Source organism: Doryrhamphus excisus, linkage group LG3 (assembly GCF_037039965.1).
Source record: "Doryrhamphus excisus strain RoL-2023G ecotype Guam linkage group LG3, RoL_Dexc_Guam_v1.1, whole genome shotgun sequence".
Classification (NCBI taxonomy): domain Eukaryota; kingdom Metazoa; phylum Chordata; class Actinopteri; order Syngnathiformes; family Syngnathidae; genus Doryrhamphus; species Doryrhamphus excisus.
The window spans coordinates 6817512-6830620 of record NC_136359.1 but is presented as its reverse complement, the minus strand read 5'-3'; the positions used below and the strand labels follow the sequence as shown (position 1 = coordinate 6830620).

Below are 13109 nucleotides of genomic sequence, written 5' to 3'. Positions count from 1 at the left end.
TTAGGTAAAAACTTTATTATAAAAGGTATTCCACTATAAAGTACGAAGAACATGCTGGAGGAAAGGAAGATAAATAAGAGACACGTTTTGGTACAAAAACAAAAAGAAGGTAAAAAGGTGTTGAAGTCCACTTAGTTGGGGTCCATCCTGTTTTGGGGTGGGGGGGTCAGCCTTTCAAATAAACAATAAAATCCTCTGATAAGCTTCCCTTTAGCTTCACAAGGCAATAATTCTAACGGGGGGTTGTCCATTTGGCAACGCACATGCACGCACACGCACACACACACACACACACACACACACACACACACACAGACCCCCCCCAAAATGAGCCTCAGTGAAAGACCAATGTGTGATTCTGTGATACATTCAATGTGCCTCGTTGGCATTAAAAGTGAGCGAAAAGCGGCGTCCAACACAGGAGGTGGAAAAGGCGGACAGGAAGTAGCGCACCTTGACACAGGAAACGGTACTTTCACACGTTTAAAAGCAGCGTTTGGCGTTGCGTTTGGCGCGGACGAAGCATGGAGACGATGGAGTTCATACGTAGAGGTTCTTCTTTTAGCAGCGTGGAAAAAAGATTCCAAAGCGTTTCACAAACTTTGCCGTGATGGTGTGACTTTCGGAGAGTTGGATCAATAAGGCGAGATACCATAAACGCTCCAATTTAACCCTCTCCTTTCCACTCCGGGAGTCAGCTGTGGCCGGAGGCAACCCTCCCGACAGAGGGCGACGTTAGCTTTCCCGCATTTTCATGCACTCCAGATCATTACTGAAGTTTAAAAAAAAGAAGACGTTGTTTACCATAATGAGATTGCAGCACAGCCGCTGTCCAACGAACGCCCCGCCATCTTTTGCGTTTTGGGTAACTAATTAGCGCATTTACGGTAAATGCTGCTAGCATGCTAACACGTCATGTTAGCGGGACGTGCGTTTCCTGAGGGAGGAGAGAATCCAAGTTGTTTTAGAAAGAGAGCTGTACTTACATTGGAGAGTTGATATTAAAAAGGGGGCGGAGCCTATGATTGCACCAATCAACGTGAACCCTGACGACCAACACGAGTTCTTTTGGGTTGAAAAACTGAAGGCAGCGCTCTGTTGTCGTGTGGAGCGTTTGTGCTTGGGGGAGGTGGCGGAGCATCAAAGGCACTCGGATTAAATGCTCTCGTGTGATTAAAGGCCGAGATGATGTCATGGGGCGGGGGCAGGGCCAGGGTGGGGGTTGAGAAGGTGTCGAGTAAAAGTGTGAGACGTTGAAAGAGCAGCACAAAACATAACCAGACTTCCTCTTTTGATGGGGGGGGGGGGGCAACATTCAAAGGGCGTCAGCGGGAAATGACGGAGCTGATGGAGTTGTACGACGTGCCCCCGTTGCAGGCGGGCGGGTACCCGTCGGCGGCTCCCCCGCCCAGCCCCTCCGTGTTGACCCTGAACACGGGCGACGCCTTGAGGAGGAAGTCAGCGGCGTCCCGGCGCCCCAGCTCCCTGAGCTTGAGCATGAGGACGCCCACCGTGCTGCCGGGCCGACCGCTCCACTCCTGTAGGAGCGCTGCCGTGGGGCTGGGCTGCGGGCCGGCGTGACGGGGGTCCGGCGGTCCCTCGGGTGCGCCGTTGGGCGTCCCATTGCTGTGCTTGGCCACAAGGTCGGTGAGGCCGAGGTTCATGGCCAGCAGGCACCAGTCCTTCCCCAGGGCGTCAGGGGGGTCCAGCATGCGGCACAGCTTCCTGCGGACCAGCAAGGACACGTCAGAGATGTGGACGTTGGGTCCCAGGACGCCCCGTTGGTAGACCTCGGCGCAGCCGAAGGCCAGGATGCTGCTGAAGCTCTCGCGGTAGCCGCCCATGGTGTTGGTGAGCGAGGTTTCCCGCTGGACTTGCGCCCGCAGGAAGTCTTTGGGTTGGTACACCATGATGGGGGCGTGGTGCTCACGCAGCTGCTGGGGGCTCAGGTAGTACTTGGCGGTGAGCAGTCCAGGGAGCGTGGAGGTCAGCAGGTTCTCCGTGATGCTACAGACGGTGTCCAACAGGGTGTAGCACTTGGCCCGCTGCGTGTCGTGACCCCGCACTTGGATCTCCACCCCCTGGCCGTGGTTGACCAGCAGGATCACCGCCTCCACGCCTCCTTGGCTCACCTTGGCCCCGTTGGTCCACAGGAAGATGTCCCCGTCCTCTCCGTCGTCGTCGTCGTCTGGCTTCTGCTGGTGGCTCCAGCGGCACAGGTTCACCTGCAGCTTGTGGAACATCCCGCAGGGGAAGGCGGTGAGGTGCTCGGCGGGGACCAGCCGGACGCCCCCGTAGATCATGGAGTCCTCGTCCTCCTCTTCGGTCCACGATCGCTGGAGGCCGTTGGTCTTGATGAGGGCGGGGACGTCCACCATGGCGGGGTTGGTGGTGTCGCGGGCGCAGACGTCCATGGCGTCCAGGATCTGCAGCAGCTCCTCCAGGTCGCTCTCGGGAGCCAGCGCCTGCACCTCCTCCAGCCTGTAGCGCCCCCTGTAGTGGTGGATGGCCTTGGGCGTCTCCACCGACAACAGGCGGCCCAGGACGTTGCTGCAGAGCCAGCGGGGCTCCAGCAGGACCACGTCCTGCACCGTCTCGCTCTGCATGATGTTGATCTGCACGAAGGAACGTCACTTCAAAAAAAGAGGCATGGCTACGTCAAAGAGAATGCTAAAGAGAAGCGCCATCTCCTAGCTTGGTCTGACCTCTCCCATGCTGTGGAGCTGCAGGGCCAGGCTCCTTAGATGCTCCTGGCTGACCAGCGGGTTGATCTGATCCTGGACGTCGCTGACAAACTGCTGCCACGACATCAGCTGGTTGGGGCCGCTCTGCTTCCTCCAGGCGGGAAGCGCGGCCAGCAGGCGCTCCGACAGCAGGGTCATGGAATCGCAGCTCTGCGGGGCACGAGAGGTTTGGCATCCGCAGCAATATGGCCGTGTTGACATGCGTGTGTGGAGCTCACGGAGATGATTTGGGAGCGGAGTTCCTGGAGATGATTCCGAAACAGCTTCATGTCTTTGGAGTTTGAGGCGCCGGCATCCATCACAAACACCTTGTCGCTGATCTGCAAGTCGTTTCCAAACCTCCACAAAAAATAACTTATTGAAAAATTTAAATTCTCTATGCTGCAACAGCATCACCTGGACGCATACTGGCTCGTTTTATTCATCACACAACAACCAAACACATCAAAAAATAAATGACAATAAAACTTAAAAAATGTACTGTTCTTAAAAAATCACCATCTTGTAGACATTAACATTAATAAAGATGATTTTTTTTTACATGGAAACTGTTCAAAAATATATTTACAAAAAGGTAATGTAAAATGGTATGTTTGAAATTTTTTGGGGGTGGGTGGGTGGGTGGGGGGGGGGGAGCTATTCAAGACGATATTTTTTGTGGTAATAAACTTTCCTATTTTGGACAAAAAATGCTGTATATGACCTAAAAGAAATATTTTGGGGGAAAAACTGGACATGAAAAAATATACATCTTTACAATTTTCAAGAAAAAATTAGTATACGTTTTGCGGTGGAAGTTGTGTATTTGTTGCATATTTGAGTGAAAATGCAGTATATTAGCCTAAAATATATACATACATAAAAATCCTATCAAAAAAGTTGCGGGTCTTTTTTGAGATGAATGACGATGATGATGTGATGTTGACGACAATGATGATGTGATGTTGACGACGATGATGATGTAATGTTGACAGTGATGATGTAATGTTGATGACGATGATGATGATGTTATGTTGACGATGATGATGAGAAAGTGTTGAAAGCCAAGAAGAGAGCGAGTCTGACCTGTTCCTGACTTCCTTGAGGAGCCCCCTCTCTTTGCTGTAGCTGAACTCCCCGGAGAAACATCTGGGAACGTCGGCCAGGTCGGCGTGGGTGGCCACCAGGACCACCGCCAGAGGCCGCTGGATCCGGCCTCCGAAAACTGGAAGACACACGACGATACACGATGATACACGACGACGAGCGTAGAGCTGCGAATGAAGGTTACTGAAAAGCCGTGGAGGCGTGCGTGCCACCCACCAATGTCTTGGCGGGGCAGCGTGAGGGCCTTGAGCAGGTTGAGCCAGTAGGTGATGTGGCTCAGCTGGGTCTCGTACGGTTCCTCCAGGTTGAACAGGACCAGGTGGACGGCCGTGACGTCGTTGGCCGCAAAGTAGTCGTACGAGCAGTAGTAGACCGGGTTCCCCGAAAACTCCCACGTGCTAAAATCGCCCACACCTAAGAGGGGGAGGGGGAAGAAAGGAGTTGAGCCCACTCTCTCTCCCATCACGCCTTCCACTCGCCATGCATGAACGGCTCACCGTGGATGTTGGCGTGCTGGATGTCCACGGCTCTGGTGGCCTGGTCGTCGGCGGTGGACAGGGCGCTGTGCACGGGCGAGAAGACCTCCAGGACTCCTTTGGTCAGGCTGGGCTCGAACATCATGCTGCGACTCCGCACGCTCACGTTCTCGCAGCCCGGGTACAGGTTGGAGATGCTCACCGACACTGGGGGAAGACGAGGAAGAGGAAGGCTCACGAGAGCGCGCCGACTGACATCATCAAAACATTTACCAGGGACATGGAGTACTACTAAGGGAGTACTGTACAGTATTTGTACAGTACATATATTTGCATAGTACAGATGTTTGTGCAGTACAGACATTAGCATATTCGTCATTTAGCTGGATTTGACATTCGCATGTCAGTTACTTGTTTTCAAGAAAAACTTTAAATAGGAAATAAAAAATCTGTTTATTTTTTGGGAAAAGTATAAATATTTTCAAGATTTTTTTTTTATTTTGGGATGAGGGAATGGTATATTTTCAAGAAAAATATGTATTTTGGGGAGAAGTGGTATATTTTTGAGAAAAAAATATATTTTCTGGCAAAAGTGTTATCTTTTCAAGATGAAAATATTTTTTTCTTGGGGAAAAAGGAGCATATTTTCAAGAAAATCAATGTTAATTTTTTTTTGGGGGGGGGGGGGTATTTTCAAGAAGACAAAATATTAGTTAAAAAGGCTATTTGCATATTTCCAAGCATGTTCAGACAAAAGTTTTAGATTTTCAGGAATTACTTCAAAAGGGGGAATATTTTCTAGGAAAGAAGATGCAGACTTTTCCAAGAAAAAATGAAAAGAAAATCAATAGAATTATATGTTTTATGAATAAGTTTCATAAATAATTGACAGAAAAAAAAAGAATTCTTGCATTGACAAAGCATTTATTATTATTATTATTATTATTATTATATGTTTTTTTGTCCTAATCTTCCTATTTCAATAAAGCCTTCCGAATTAGGAAAAAAACCCACATTTTAGGAATGTGTTGGGCTAGGATTGGGTAGGAATAGGTTGGAATGGGTTGGAATGGCTAAGAATGGCTAGGAATGGGTTGGAATGGGTAGGAGTGGTTAGTAATGGGTTGGAATGGGTCGGAGTGGCTAGGAATGGGTCAGAATGAATAGCAATGGGTTGGAATAGATTAGAATGGGTCGGAGTGGCTAGGAATGGGTTGGAATGAATAGCAATGGGTTGGAATAGATTAGAATGGGTCGGAGTGGCTAGGAATGGGTTCGAATGGGTCGGAGTGGCTGGGAATGGGTCAGAATGAATAGCAATGGGTCGGAGTGGCTGGGAATGGGTCGGAGTGGCTAGGAATGGGTTGGAATAGGTTAGAATGGGTCGGAGTGGCTAGGAATGGGTTGGAATAGGTTTGAATGGGTCGGAGTGGCTGGGAATCGGTCGGATTAGGTTGGAATGGGTCAGAGTGGCTAGGAATGGGTCGGAGTGGCTGGGAATCGGTCGGAATGAATAGCAATGGGTCGGAGTGGCTAGGAATGGGTTGGAATGGGTCCAAATGGCTAGGAATAGGTTGGAATGGGTCGGAGTGGCTAGGAATGGGTTGGAATAGGTTGGAATGGGTCAGAGTGGCTAGGAATGGGTCGGAATAAATAGCAATGGGTTGGAGTGGCTAGGAATGGGTCGGAATGGGTAGGGATGGCTAGCACTGGGTCGGAGTGTGTCATAAACTGTCCCGTGTCTTACCGGCGGGTTTGGCGTGGACGGGAGAGTTGGGATGTCGCGTAGCGGCGGTCCCACGGGTGGTCCTGCGCCTCCTGAAGAAGCTGCGTAGGATACCGCACTTGAGAGACTCCAGCAACGTGCTCTTCCCCGTGGCCGAGTGCCCAAAGAGCTTGAGCTTGATCCGCGACTGGAGCGTCTGTGTGGGACGCAGTTGCTGGATGTATCCGAGCTTGTGGTTGTCCTGATGGAAAGGCAGCAACTTATTATTCCTCATCATGGCGTCGAACTGCAACTTCATTCCGCATGACAAAACCTCAAAACTCATTTGGTGGTTTTGGTTCTCATTTTTACGGCTTGAAAAAATATCTACCTCTTTCTTCAATATTTCAACTTGGTGCTACCAAAATGAGATGATTTGGCCTGGTAATATTCCAGCATTAGTTTCATCAAATTACAACCCCACCCCCACATTTTCAAAAAAATTGCCAACTTTATTTGGTTGTGTTTGTCATAATACGCCATCATAGGATCTATCCATTTATTTTCCACTGTATGCTACTAAAATAATTCTTGCTTTTTTCTCTCAATATTTTGACTTTATTCTCCTGACATTACTGATAACATTACATGGATGAGTCCCGGGGGGGTTGGCGTAGGCGGGCTCCAAGAGCCCTCCATACGCCCACCTCAGCTGTCCTCCAATGACAGCATGGTGAAGAAATGTCAACCTGGCTGTGGAATACGTAGACTTCCTGCTCAAATGCTCCTGCTTCATTACCAGCTTCTTGTCAATCCGCCGTACCAGACCTTTACACGTCTAAAAATGCGCCCTCACGGAGACAGGCTGCCAAATCGCCTCTTGCTGCAGACACTTGCTGCCTTCTCCCATCAACCACGACACCTTTCTTTCTTTCTGGTACCTTTTTTAGCTTCCCCAGCAAGGCTACGATGGCGTCGTGCTGCTCAGCTGAAGCCAAGTCCTCCGCAGTCTTCCCGTCCTGACAGAACAGCAAACATAAAGACACAGATGCTTCAAATGCAGACAATAAAAATAACTGTCTGGACCTTGCCGAAGAAAATACAGGATATTGTTAAGTCCTTATTATAAAGAAATTTCTTGGGGATTTTTTTAAAGTGTATTACTAAGAAAAAGTTGTCTGCTTTCAATAAAAAAAAATGTTTATTAAAGATTTTTTTATTAGGAAAAAGTCCTGTTTTTGGAGAAAAAAGTTGTTTACTTTACAAAAAAAACGTGTGTTATTGAGAGAAAAGCTTCATGTTGTTTGAAAAAAAGATTTGTATATTTTATTTGTATGTGTATAAAAGGTAGTTTACTTTAGTATTGAACTTTGTATTACTGAGAAAAAAGTTTCATATTTTTGGAAAAAAACATGTTAGAAAAAAAGTCATTTTGAGAGAAGAAATAAGAGATAAAAAATCAATAAAAATGTCTATTACTGAGAATAAAGTTGCCTAAAGAAGTTATTTAGTTCTGCTAAAAATGGGTATTCCTAAGAAAGGGGAAAAAAGTTTGCCTATTTAAAAAAAAAAAGCGGTGGGGGGATGCAATCATGACGTATAATAACGTAGCATATTGTGGGGAAAAAGAAAAATAGATACATTTTTGATATATCATAAGTTGTATCCTTTCATGTGTATTACTAAGGAAGTATATTTGTTGAGAATCATATATATAATGTATTTGTACATACAGTACATATTTTAGGAAACAGTCAAATATTTTTGTAGTAAAAACCTATACGTACATATTTTGAGGGGAAAGTAGTACATATACTGTATGTTTTAGAAAAGGTGTATATTCAATGAAGGATGTAAAGCTTGCCTGCACTGAACAAATTGATGAGGCGAGCTGTGTTTTTCAAGTACTACTAAGTACTGCGTATTCTTGTGTGTACTGTGTACTATTCCCTCTGCATGACGACCCTCATGTGACATTGACATGGCGCTGGCAGATAGACTGTGACAGCCCACAACTTCCATGCCTCCTTCACTAAGCGGCCCATCTGTCAGTGTGTGGGTGGGTGATGATGATGATGGTGGTTGAGACGGAGCAAACTGGACAGCCCGAGACGCCCACAGAGTGCCGCCCGCCTCCGTCCACGCTGCCACCGGGATGTGGTGGACGTGAAGAAGACGTCCTCATGTTTCATTTCACGACCAGCGAGGGCACATCGTCATAGCGACAGGAAGCCAGCGGCTGCTGAATTATACATCAGCTTGGATGAAGCACGGAGATCATGCAATATTCACAGCTGGAGAAGCCTCCATCTGCATCTTCACCACGTCTGGGATTGAGCTGATTTTTATCGCAACAAAATACTCCATTTTGAGAAAAACTTGAAAACTGCCTTTTATATTTTACAGAAAGCACGGTTGCATTTGAGAGAAAACATTTCCAGATTGGAAAAAAGTTATATGCTGTGTTTAGTTTCAATAAAAATGGCTGTTGCATATTTTGGGGGAAAAAGTAGAGTAGACTACTTAAAAGAAAAAAAAAGTGTACGACTGAGAAAAACAATGAGTATTTCAGAAAAAAGTTATATGCTTCAAATAAAATGTGTCATTTTTGAGAAAAGTATTTTTTTTTTTTAGCAAAAAGGCTTTTTTTGGAAAATAACAGAAAAAAAATTATTAAAAATACTTTTAAGAAATAAAGTTTTGTATATTAGTAAAAATACAAACCACTAATATAAAAAACACATCTTTGAGAAAACAGATGTGTTTTTTTGTGTCATTTTCTGTATGTTTGAGAAAAAAGTTGCATACTAACATAAATGTGTTACTGAGAAAAAAAAATCATAGTTTTGAAGGCTTGATGAAGGCATGATGAAGGCATGATGAAGATGAAGGTATGATGCGTGTGCGTCCACGTACGTTGGTGACGGCGTCTGTGTTTGCTCCACACAGGCAGAGGTGACGGACCACTTCAAGACCACCATTGGCGGCGGCCACGTGGAGGGGAGTCCTGCCGTACTGAAGTAAGACAAAAACAAGATGTGGCTGTAGGCGACCTTCAGCAGCTTCATCCGTCTCTGCATGCGCTTAAATATGTCAGAGAGATGGAGGCCCGGGTGCGGGTGTGCAAGGCTAACCTTGTTGGGGAGATCCAGGATGGCTCTGGCGCCACAGATGGCTGTGACGATGGCCAGGTTGCTGTCCTTGCAGGCGATGTGCAGCGGCGCGTTGCCGTGGCGATCCTGCCGGTCCAGTTGGCATCCTTGTCTGAGGAGGCAGTGGACGACCTCCACCTGAGACCTTCGCACGGCCAGGTGGAGGGCGGTGTGGCCGTCCTGGAGGGAGCAATGCAGTTACTCAAAAGCGCCACCGAAGGAGGACCGAGACTGGACGTGTCCTCCCTCCCCCACCCAACCTTGTCGCTGGCTTCCAGGTCGGCGCCGTGCTCCACCAGACACTCCACGATGTCCACAAAGCCCCGAGCGGAAGCAGTCAGCAGAGCGCTCTCGCCCTCGCGGTTCTTGCAGTCGACGTGGCAGCCGGCCCGGCAGAGCGCCCGGGCCACCGCCGAGTACCCATGCCAGGCGGCGCAGTGCAGAGGGGTCTCTTTCTCCTACAGAAAACCAGCCATGGACTTCACAGCACACCTTACAAATCATGTTCCTCTCAATTAACCGGAGTTCCCCGTCTGGCAGCACTCATGCATCCCTGCCATCTGATTATCTTGCGGCCTCTTTTGTTGCCTGCTATGCAGACATTATAATAACAGCAGTGTGCTGACTCCTTTTCATTGGACAGTAACGCCACACCGCTATACGGGCTGCGCACAGACTACTCTAAAGAGCAAACCCCTGCTTCCTTTCTACATGTTCTTACCCGGTCACTCAGGTCCGGGTTGGCCCGGATGCTGCAGAGGTAGCTCACCACATCCACGTTGCCGTAGCGAGCCGCCACGTGCAGGGCCGTCTCTCCGGACTGCAATCAGCAGCAAAGAAGGCAAGCATGTTAAGGTCACATAACAACAGCACGTCCACAGCCTGGTCTCTCAAGTCGGAATTTGAGCAAGCATGCGTGCTTGTACGTCCACCCATTCCAACCATGATCTCATTGTTGGTGCTGGAGTGGAGCAAAACGGAGCAAGAGTACAAGACAGTAAAACTCAAGAGTCAGGTGGTCAGGTGGAGGACACCACTGGATCGCAGGCACACACTGTGGTCGGCAAAAAAATTCCATGAAAAAACACCCTGAAGCCTGGTTTCTATGGCAACGGCTAGTGAACAGATAAAACGCACCAGTTTTCTCCTTAGATGTGTTCTGCAGTATTTAAGAGTGTGTGTGTGCCTCTCAGAAGATGTGATGGCTCGGCGTGTTGCGGTGGGAGGAGGTTGTGAGTTGTTAGTGCCTTCCACCTTATCTTGGACATCCAGAGGACACTTCCTGCCATGGAGGAATTTCAGGGTGTCGACGTGGCCGTGTCTCGCTGCGTAGTAGATCGCGTTGGCCCCGCTCTGATGGGAACGGGAGTCAGAGATTATTGCTAGGATGAGGAATGAACAAACAATTAGGGGCGCTCCCATCCATCGGCCACCCATCAATATGGGACCATTTCTGTGACAAAGCAGTGTATCGGCCTTGTGTGGCATTTGCGGGGCAGGCACTTGGCAGGGTGTTGTGAGCCATCGAGGCTCACCATGTGATCATCAGTCAGGCGGCGGCTAACGTAGCGCCCGTGTGTGTTCGTGGCAGTCGGAAATCTAATGGCCGACAAACAAGCACGACCGGCGAGCGACTCGGCCACATCTGGAGTCACCTGTACGAGTCTCCCATGGTTTCATAGGAGGACGACAAGTTCAGTGTTCGCTCTGGATGTGAACGCGTCGGCCGCCTCCCGTGTGTTGCGCCCATAAGGTGGATAGCCCGAAAAGTGACACAGCCTGGGGGTCCAACTGGAACGCAATCGAGCTGATCTCACATCAAATTCAGGATGGAGTCAGGACAAAAAATAGGCGATTACTCTTAAAATTAACAATAAAAAAGGAGGGGGCCTCTTTTATGTTTTTTTTCCTGGTTGAACCCCTGCTATTGACGACATGATATGAAAGAAGAAGCCATAAAATCTCCTTACATTAGGCAAAATCATTCTATCAATGGTAAAATGGGACATGTTCAGAGAAGCTGCAACATACAACCAATGTGGGGGAGTATGCTGCATCTGTAACAGGCTACATACAGTGGTGCATGGAGGAGGTCACAGTCACCAAGACGACCATCACACGGGCCAACCAGAAACCTTGGATGACTCGGGAGGTGCGTGAAAGACTAAGAGAACACAATGCTGCGTTTAAATCTGGTGATGAGATGGCACTCAGATCAGCAAGGGCAAATCTGAACCGTGCCATCAGAGTGGCAAAGCGTGCCCACAGCCGGAAGATCCAAAGTTTCTTCCAGGACCCCGGCAACACCAGACAACTGTGGCAGGGCATCCAGACTGTCACTGACTACAAAGCCAGACCTGCACCCTGCCAGGATGACATCAGCTTCCTCAATGAGCTAAATAACTTCTTCGGAAGGTTTGAGGCTCTGAACAATAACCCTGCTAGGAAGGCTACCCCCCACCCCGATGAACAGGTCAAGTTTGATACTGCTGCTGTGTGGAGAGTCCTGAGGAAGGTCGACGTGCGGAAAGCTGCAGGCCCAGACGCCATTCCAGGACGGGTTATCAAGGAATGTGCAGACCAGCTGGCCCACGTGCTCACGGACATCTTCAACACCTCACTGGCCCAGGCTGTCGTCCCCCCATGTTTCAAGACCGCCACAATGTTTCCAGTGCCCAAGAAACCATCTTTTACATGTCTGAACGACTTTCGGCCCGTTGCACTCACATCAACCATTATGAAATGTTTCGAGAGGGTGGTTAAGGACCATATCACCTCCATACTCCCCCCATCACTCGACCCTTTCCAATTCGGGTACCAGCCAAACCGCTCCACAGAAGACGCCATCTCCACTGCTCTCCACCTGAGCCTGGAGCACCTGGAGAAGAAAAACACCCATGTACGGATGCTGTTCCTAGACTTCAGCTCAGCATTCAACACGATCATCCCCCAGGACCTGGTACGCAAGTTGGAGCCACTGGGCCTCAAGACCTCCCTGTGCAACTGGCTGCTTGACTTCCTCACAGACAGAACCCAGTATGTCAGAGTGGGCAACAACACATCCAGTGTCATCTCCCTGAACACCGGCTCACCCCAGGGATGTGTTCTGAGCCCCCTGTTGTTTACCCAAATGACCCATGACTGTCGCCCCAGATACAGCAGCAACCATATCCTGAAGTACGCGGACGACACAACAGCTGTAGGCCTCATTCGGGACAACAACGAACTGGCTTACAGGGAGGAAGTGAAACACCTTGTGGATTGGTGCAAGGCGAACAACCTGATCCTGAATGTTGACAAAACAAAGGAGATCATCGTCGACTTCAGGAGATCCAGACCCAGCCACACTCCACTCAGCATCAACGACACAGCCGTAGAAGTTGTGAACACAACCAAGTACTTGGGGGTGCATATCACGGACAACCTCGGCTGGTCACTCCACACCTCCGCTCTGGCGAAGAAGGCACAGCAGCGACTGCACTTCCTGCGGCGGATGAGAAGAGCCTCCCTCTCCCCTCCTATCCTTACCACCTTCTACAGAGGGACCATCGAGAGCCTGCTCACCAACTTAATCTCCGTCTGGTCTGGGAGCTGCAAGGCCTCGGACTGGACGTTACTGCAGAGAGTGGTGAGGACAGCGGAGAAGATCATCGGGACCCAGCTCCCCCCCATTAAGGACATAGCAAACAGCCGGTGTGTATCTAGAGCCCATCGGATCTGCTCTGACCCCACACACCCCCAGCATGGACTGTTCTCTCGCCTGGCATCGGGGAGAAGGCACTGCAGCATCCGCTGTAGGACGACCAGGTTCAGAGACAGCTACTTCCCCCTGGCCATCAGACTGCTCAATGCCAAATAAGCCCCCTTACTTACATTATTATTATTTATTTAAATTATTTAAATTATTTGGGCAATTTACTGTTCACGCTGCACTTTACATTATGTT

General features: G+C 49.0%; 1 protein-coding gene across 1 annotated transcript in view; it reads right to left on the bottom strand.

Annotated features, from left to right (window-relative positions):
• dapk1 (death-associated protein kinase 1) overlaps positions 1-13109 on the bottom strand; it is a 37009-nt gene continuing 23900 nt past the window's right edge. Inside the window, exons 14-26 of the mRNA XM_058071856.2 lie at positions 10418-10516; positions 9885-9983; positions 9424-9621; positions 9146-9343; positions 8928-9026; positions 6953-7030; positions 6054-6273; positions 4328-4513; positions 4047-4244; positions 3810-3948; positions 2963-3083; positions 2706-2894; positions 1-2615 (exon numbers count right to left, since the gene is read on the bottom strand). Coding sequence (XP_057927839.2) covers positions 1326-2615; positions 2706-2894; positions 2963-3083; positions 3810-3948; positions 4047-4244; positions 4328-4513; positions 6054-6273; positions 6953-7030; positions 8928-9026; positions 9146-9343; positions 9424-9621; positions 9885-9983; positions 10418-10516 — 3114 coding nt within the window. The 3' untranslated portion in view covers positions 1-1325. The remainder of the gene's footprint in view (positions 2616-2705; positions 2895-2962; positions 3084-3809; positions 3949-4046; positions 4245-4327; positions 4514-6053; positions 6274-6952; positions 7031-8927; positions 9027-9145; positions 9344-9423; positions 9622-9884; positions 9984-10417; positions 10517-13109) is intronic.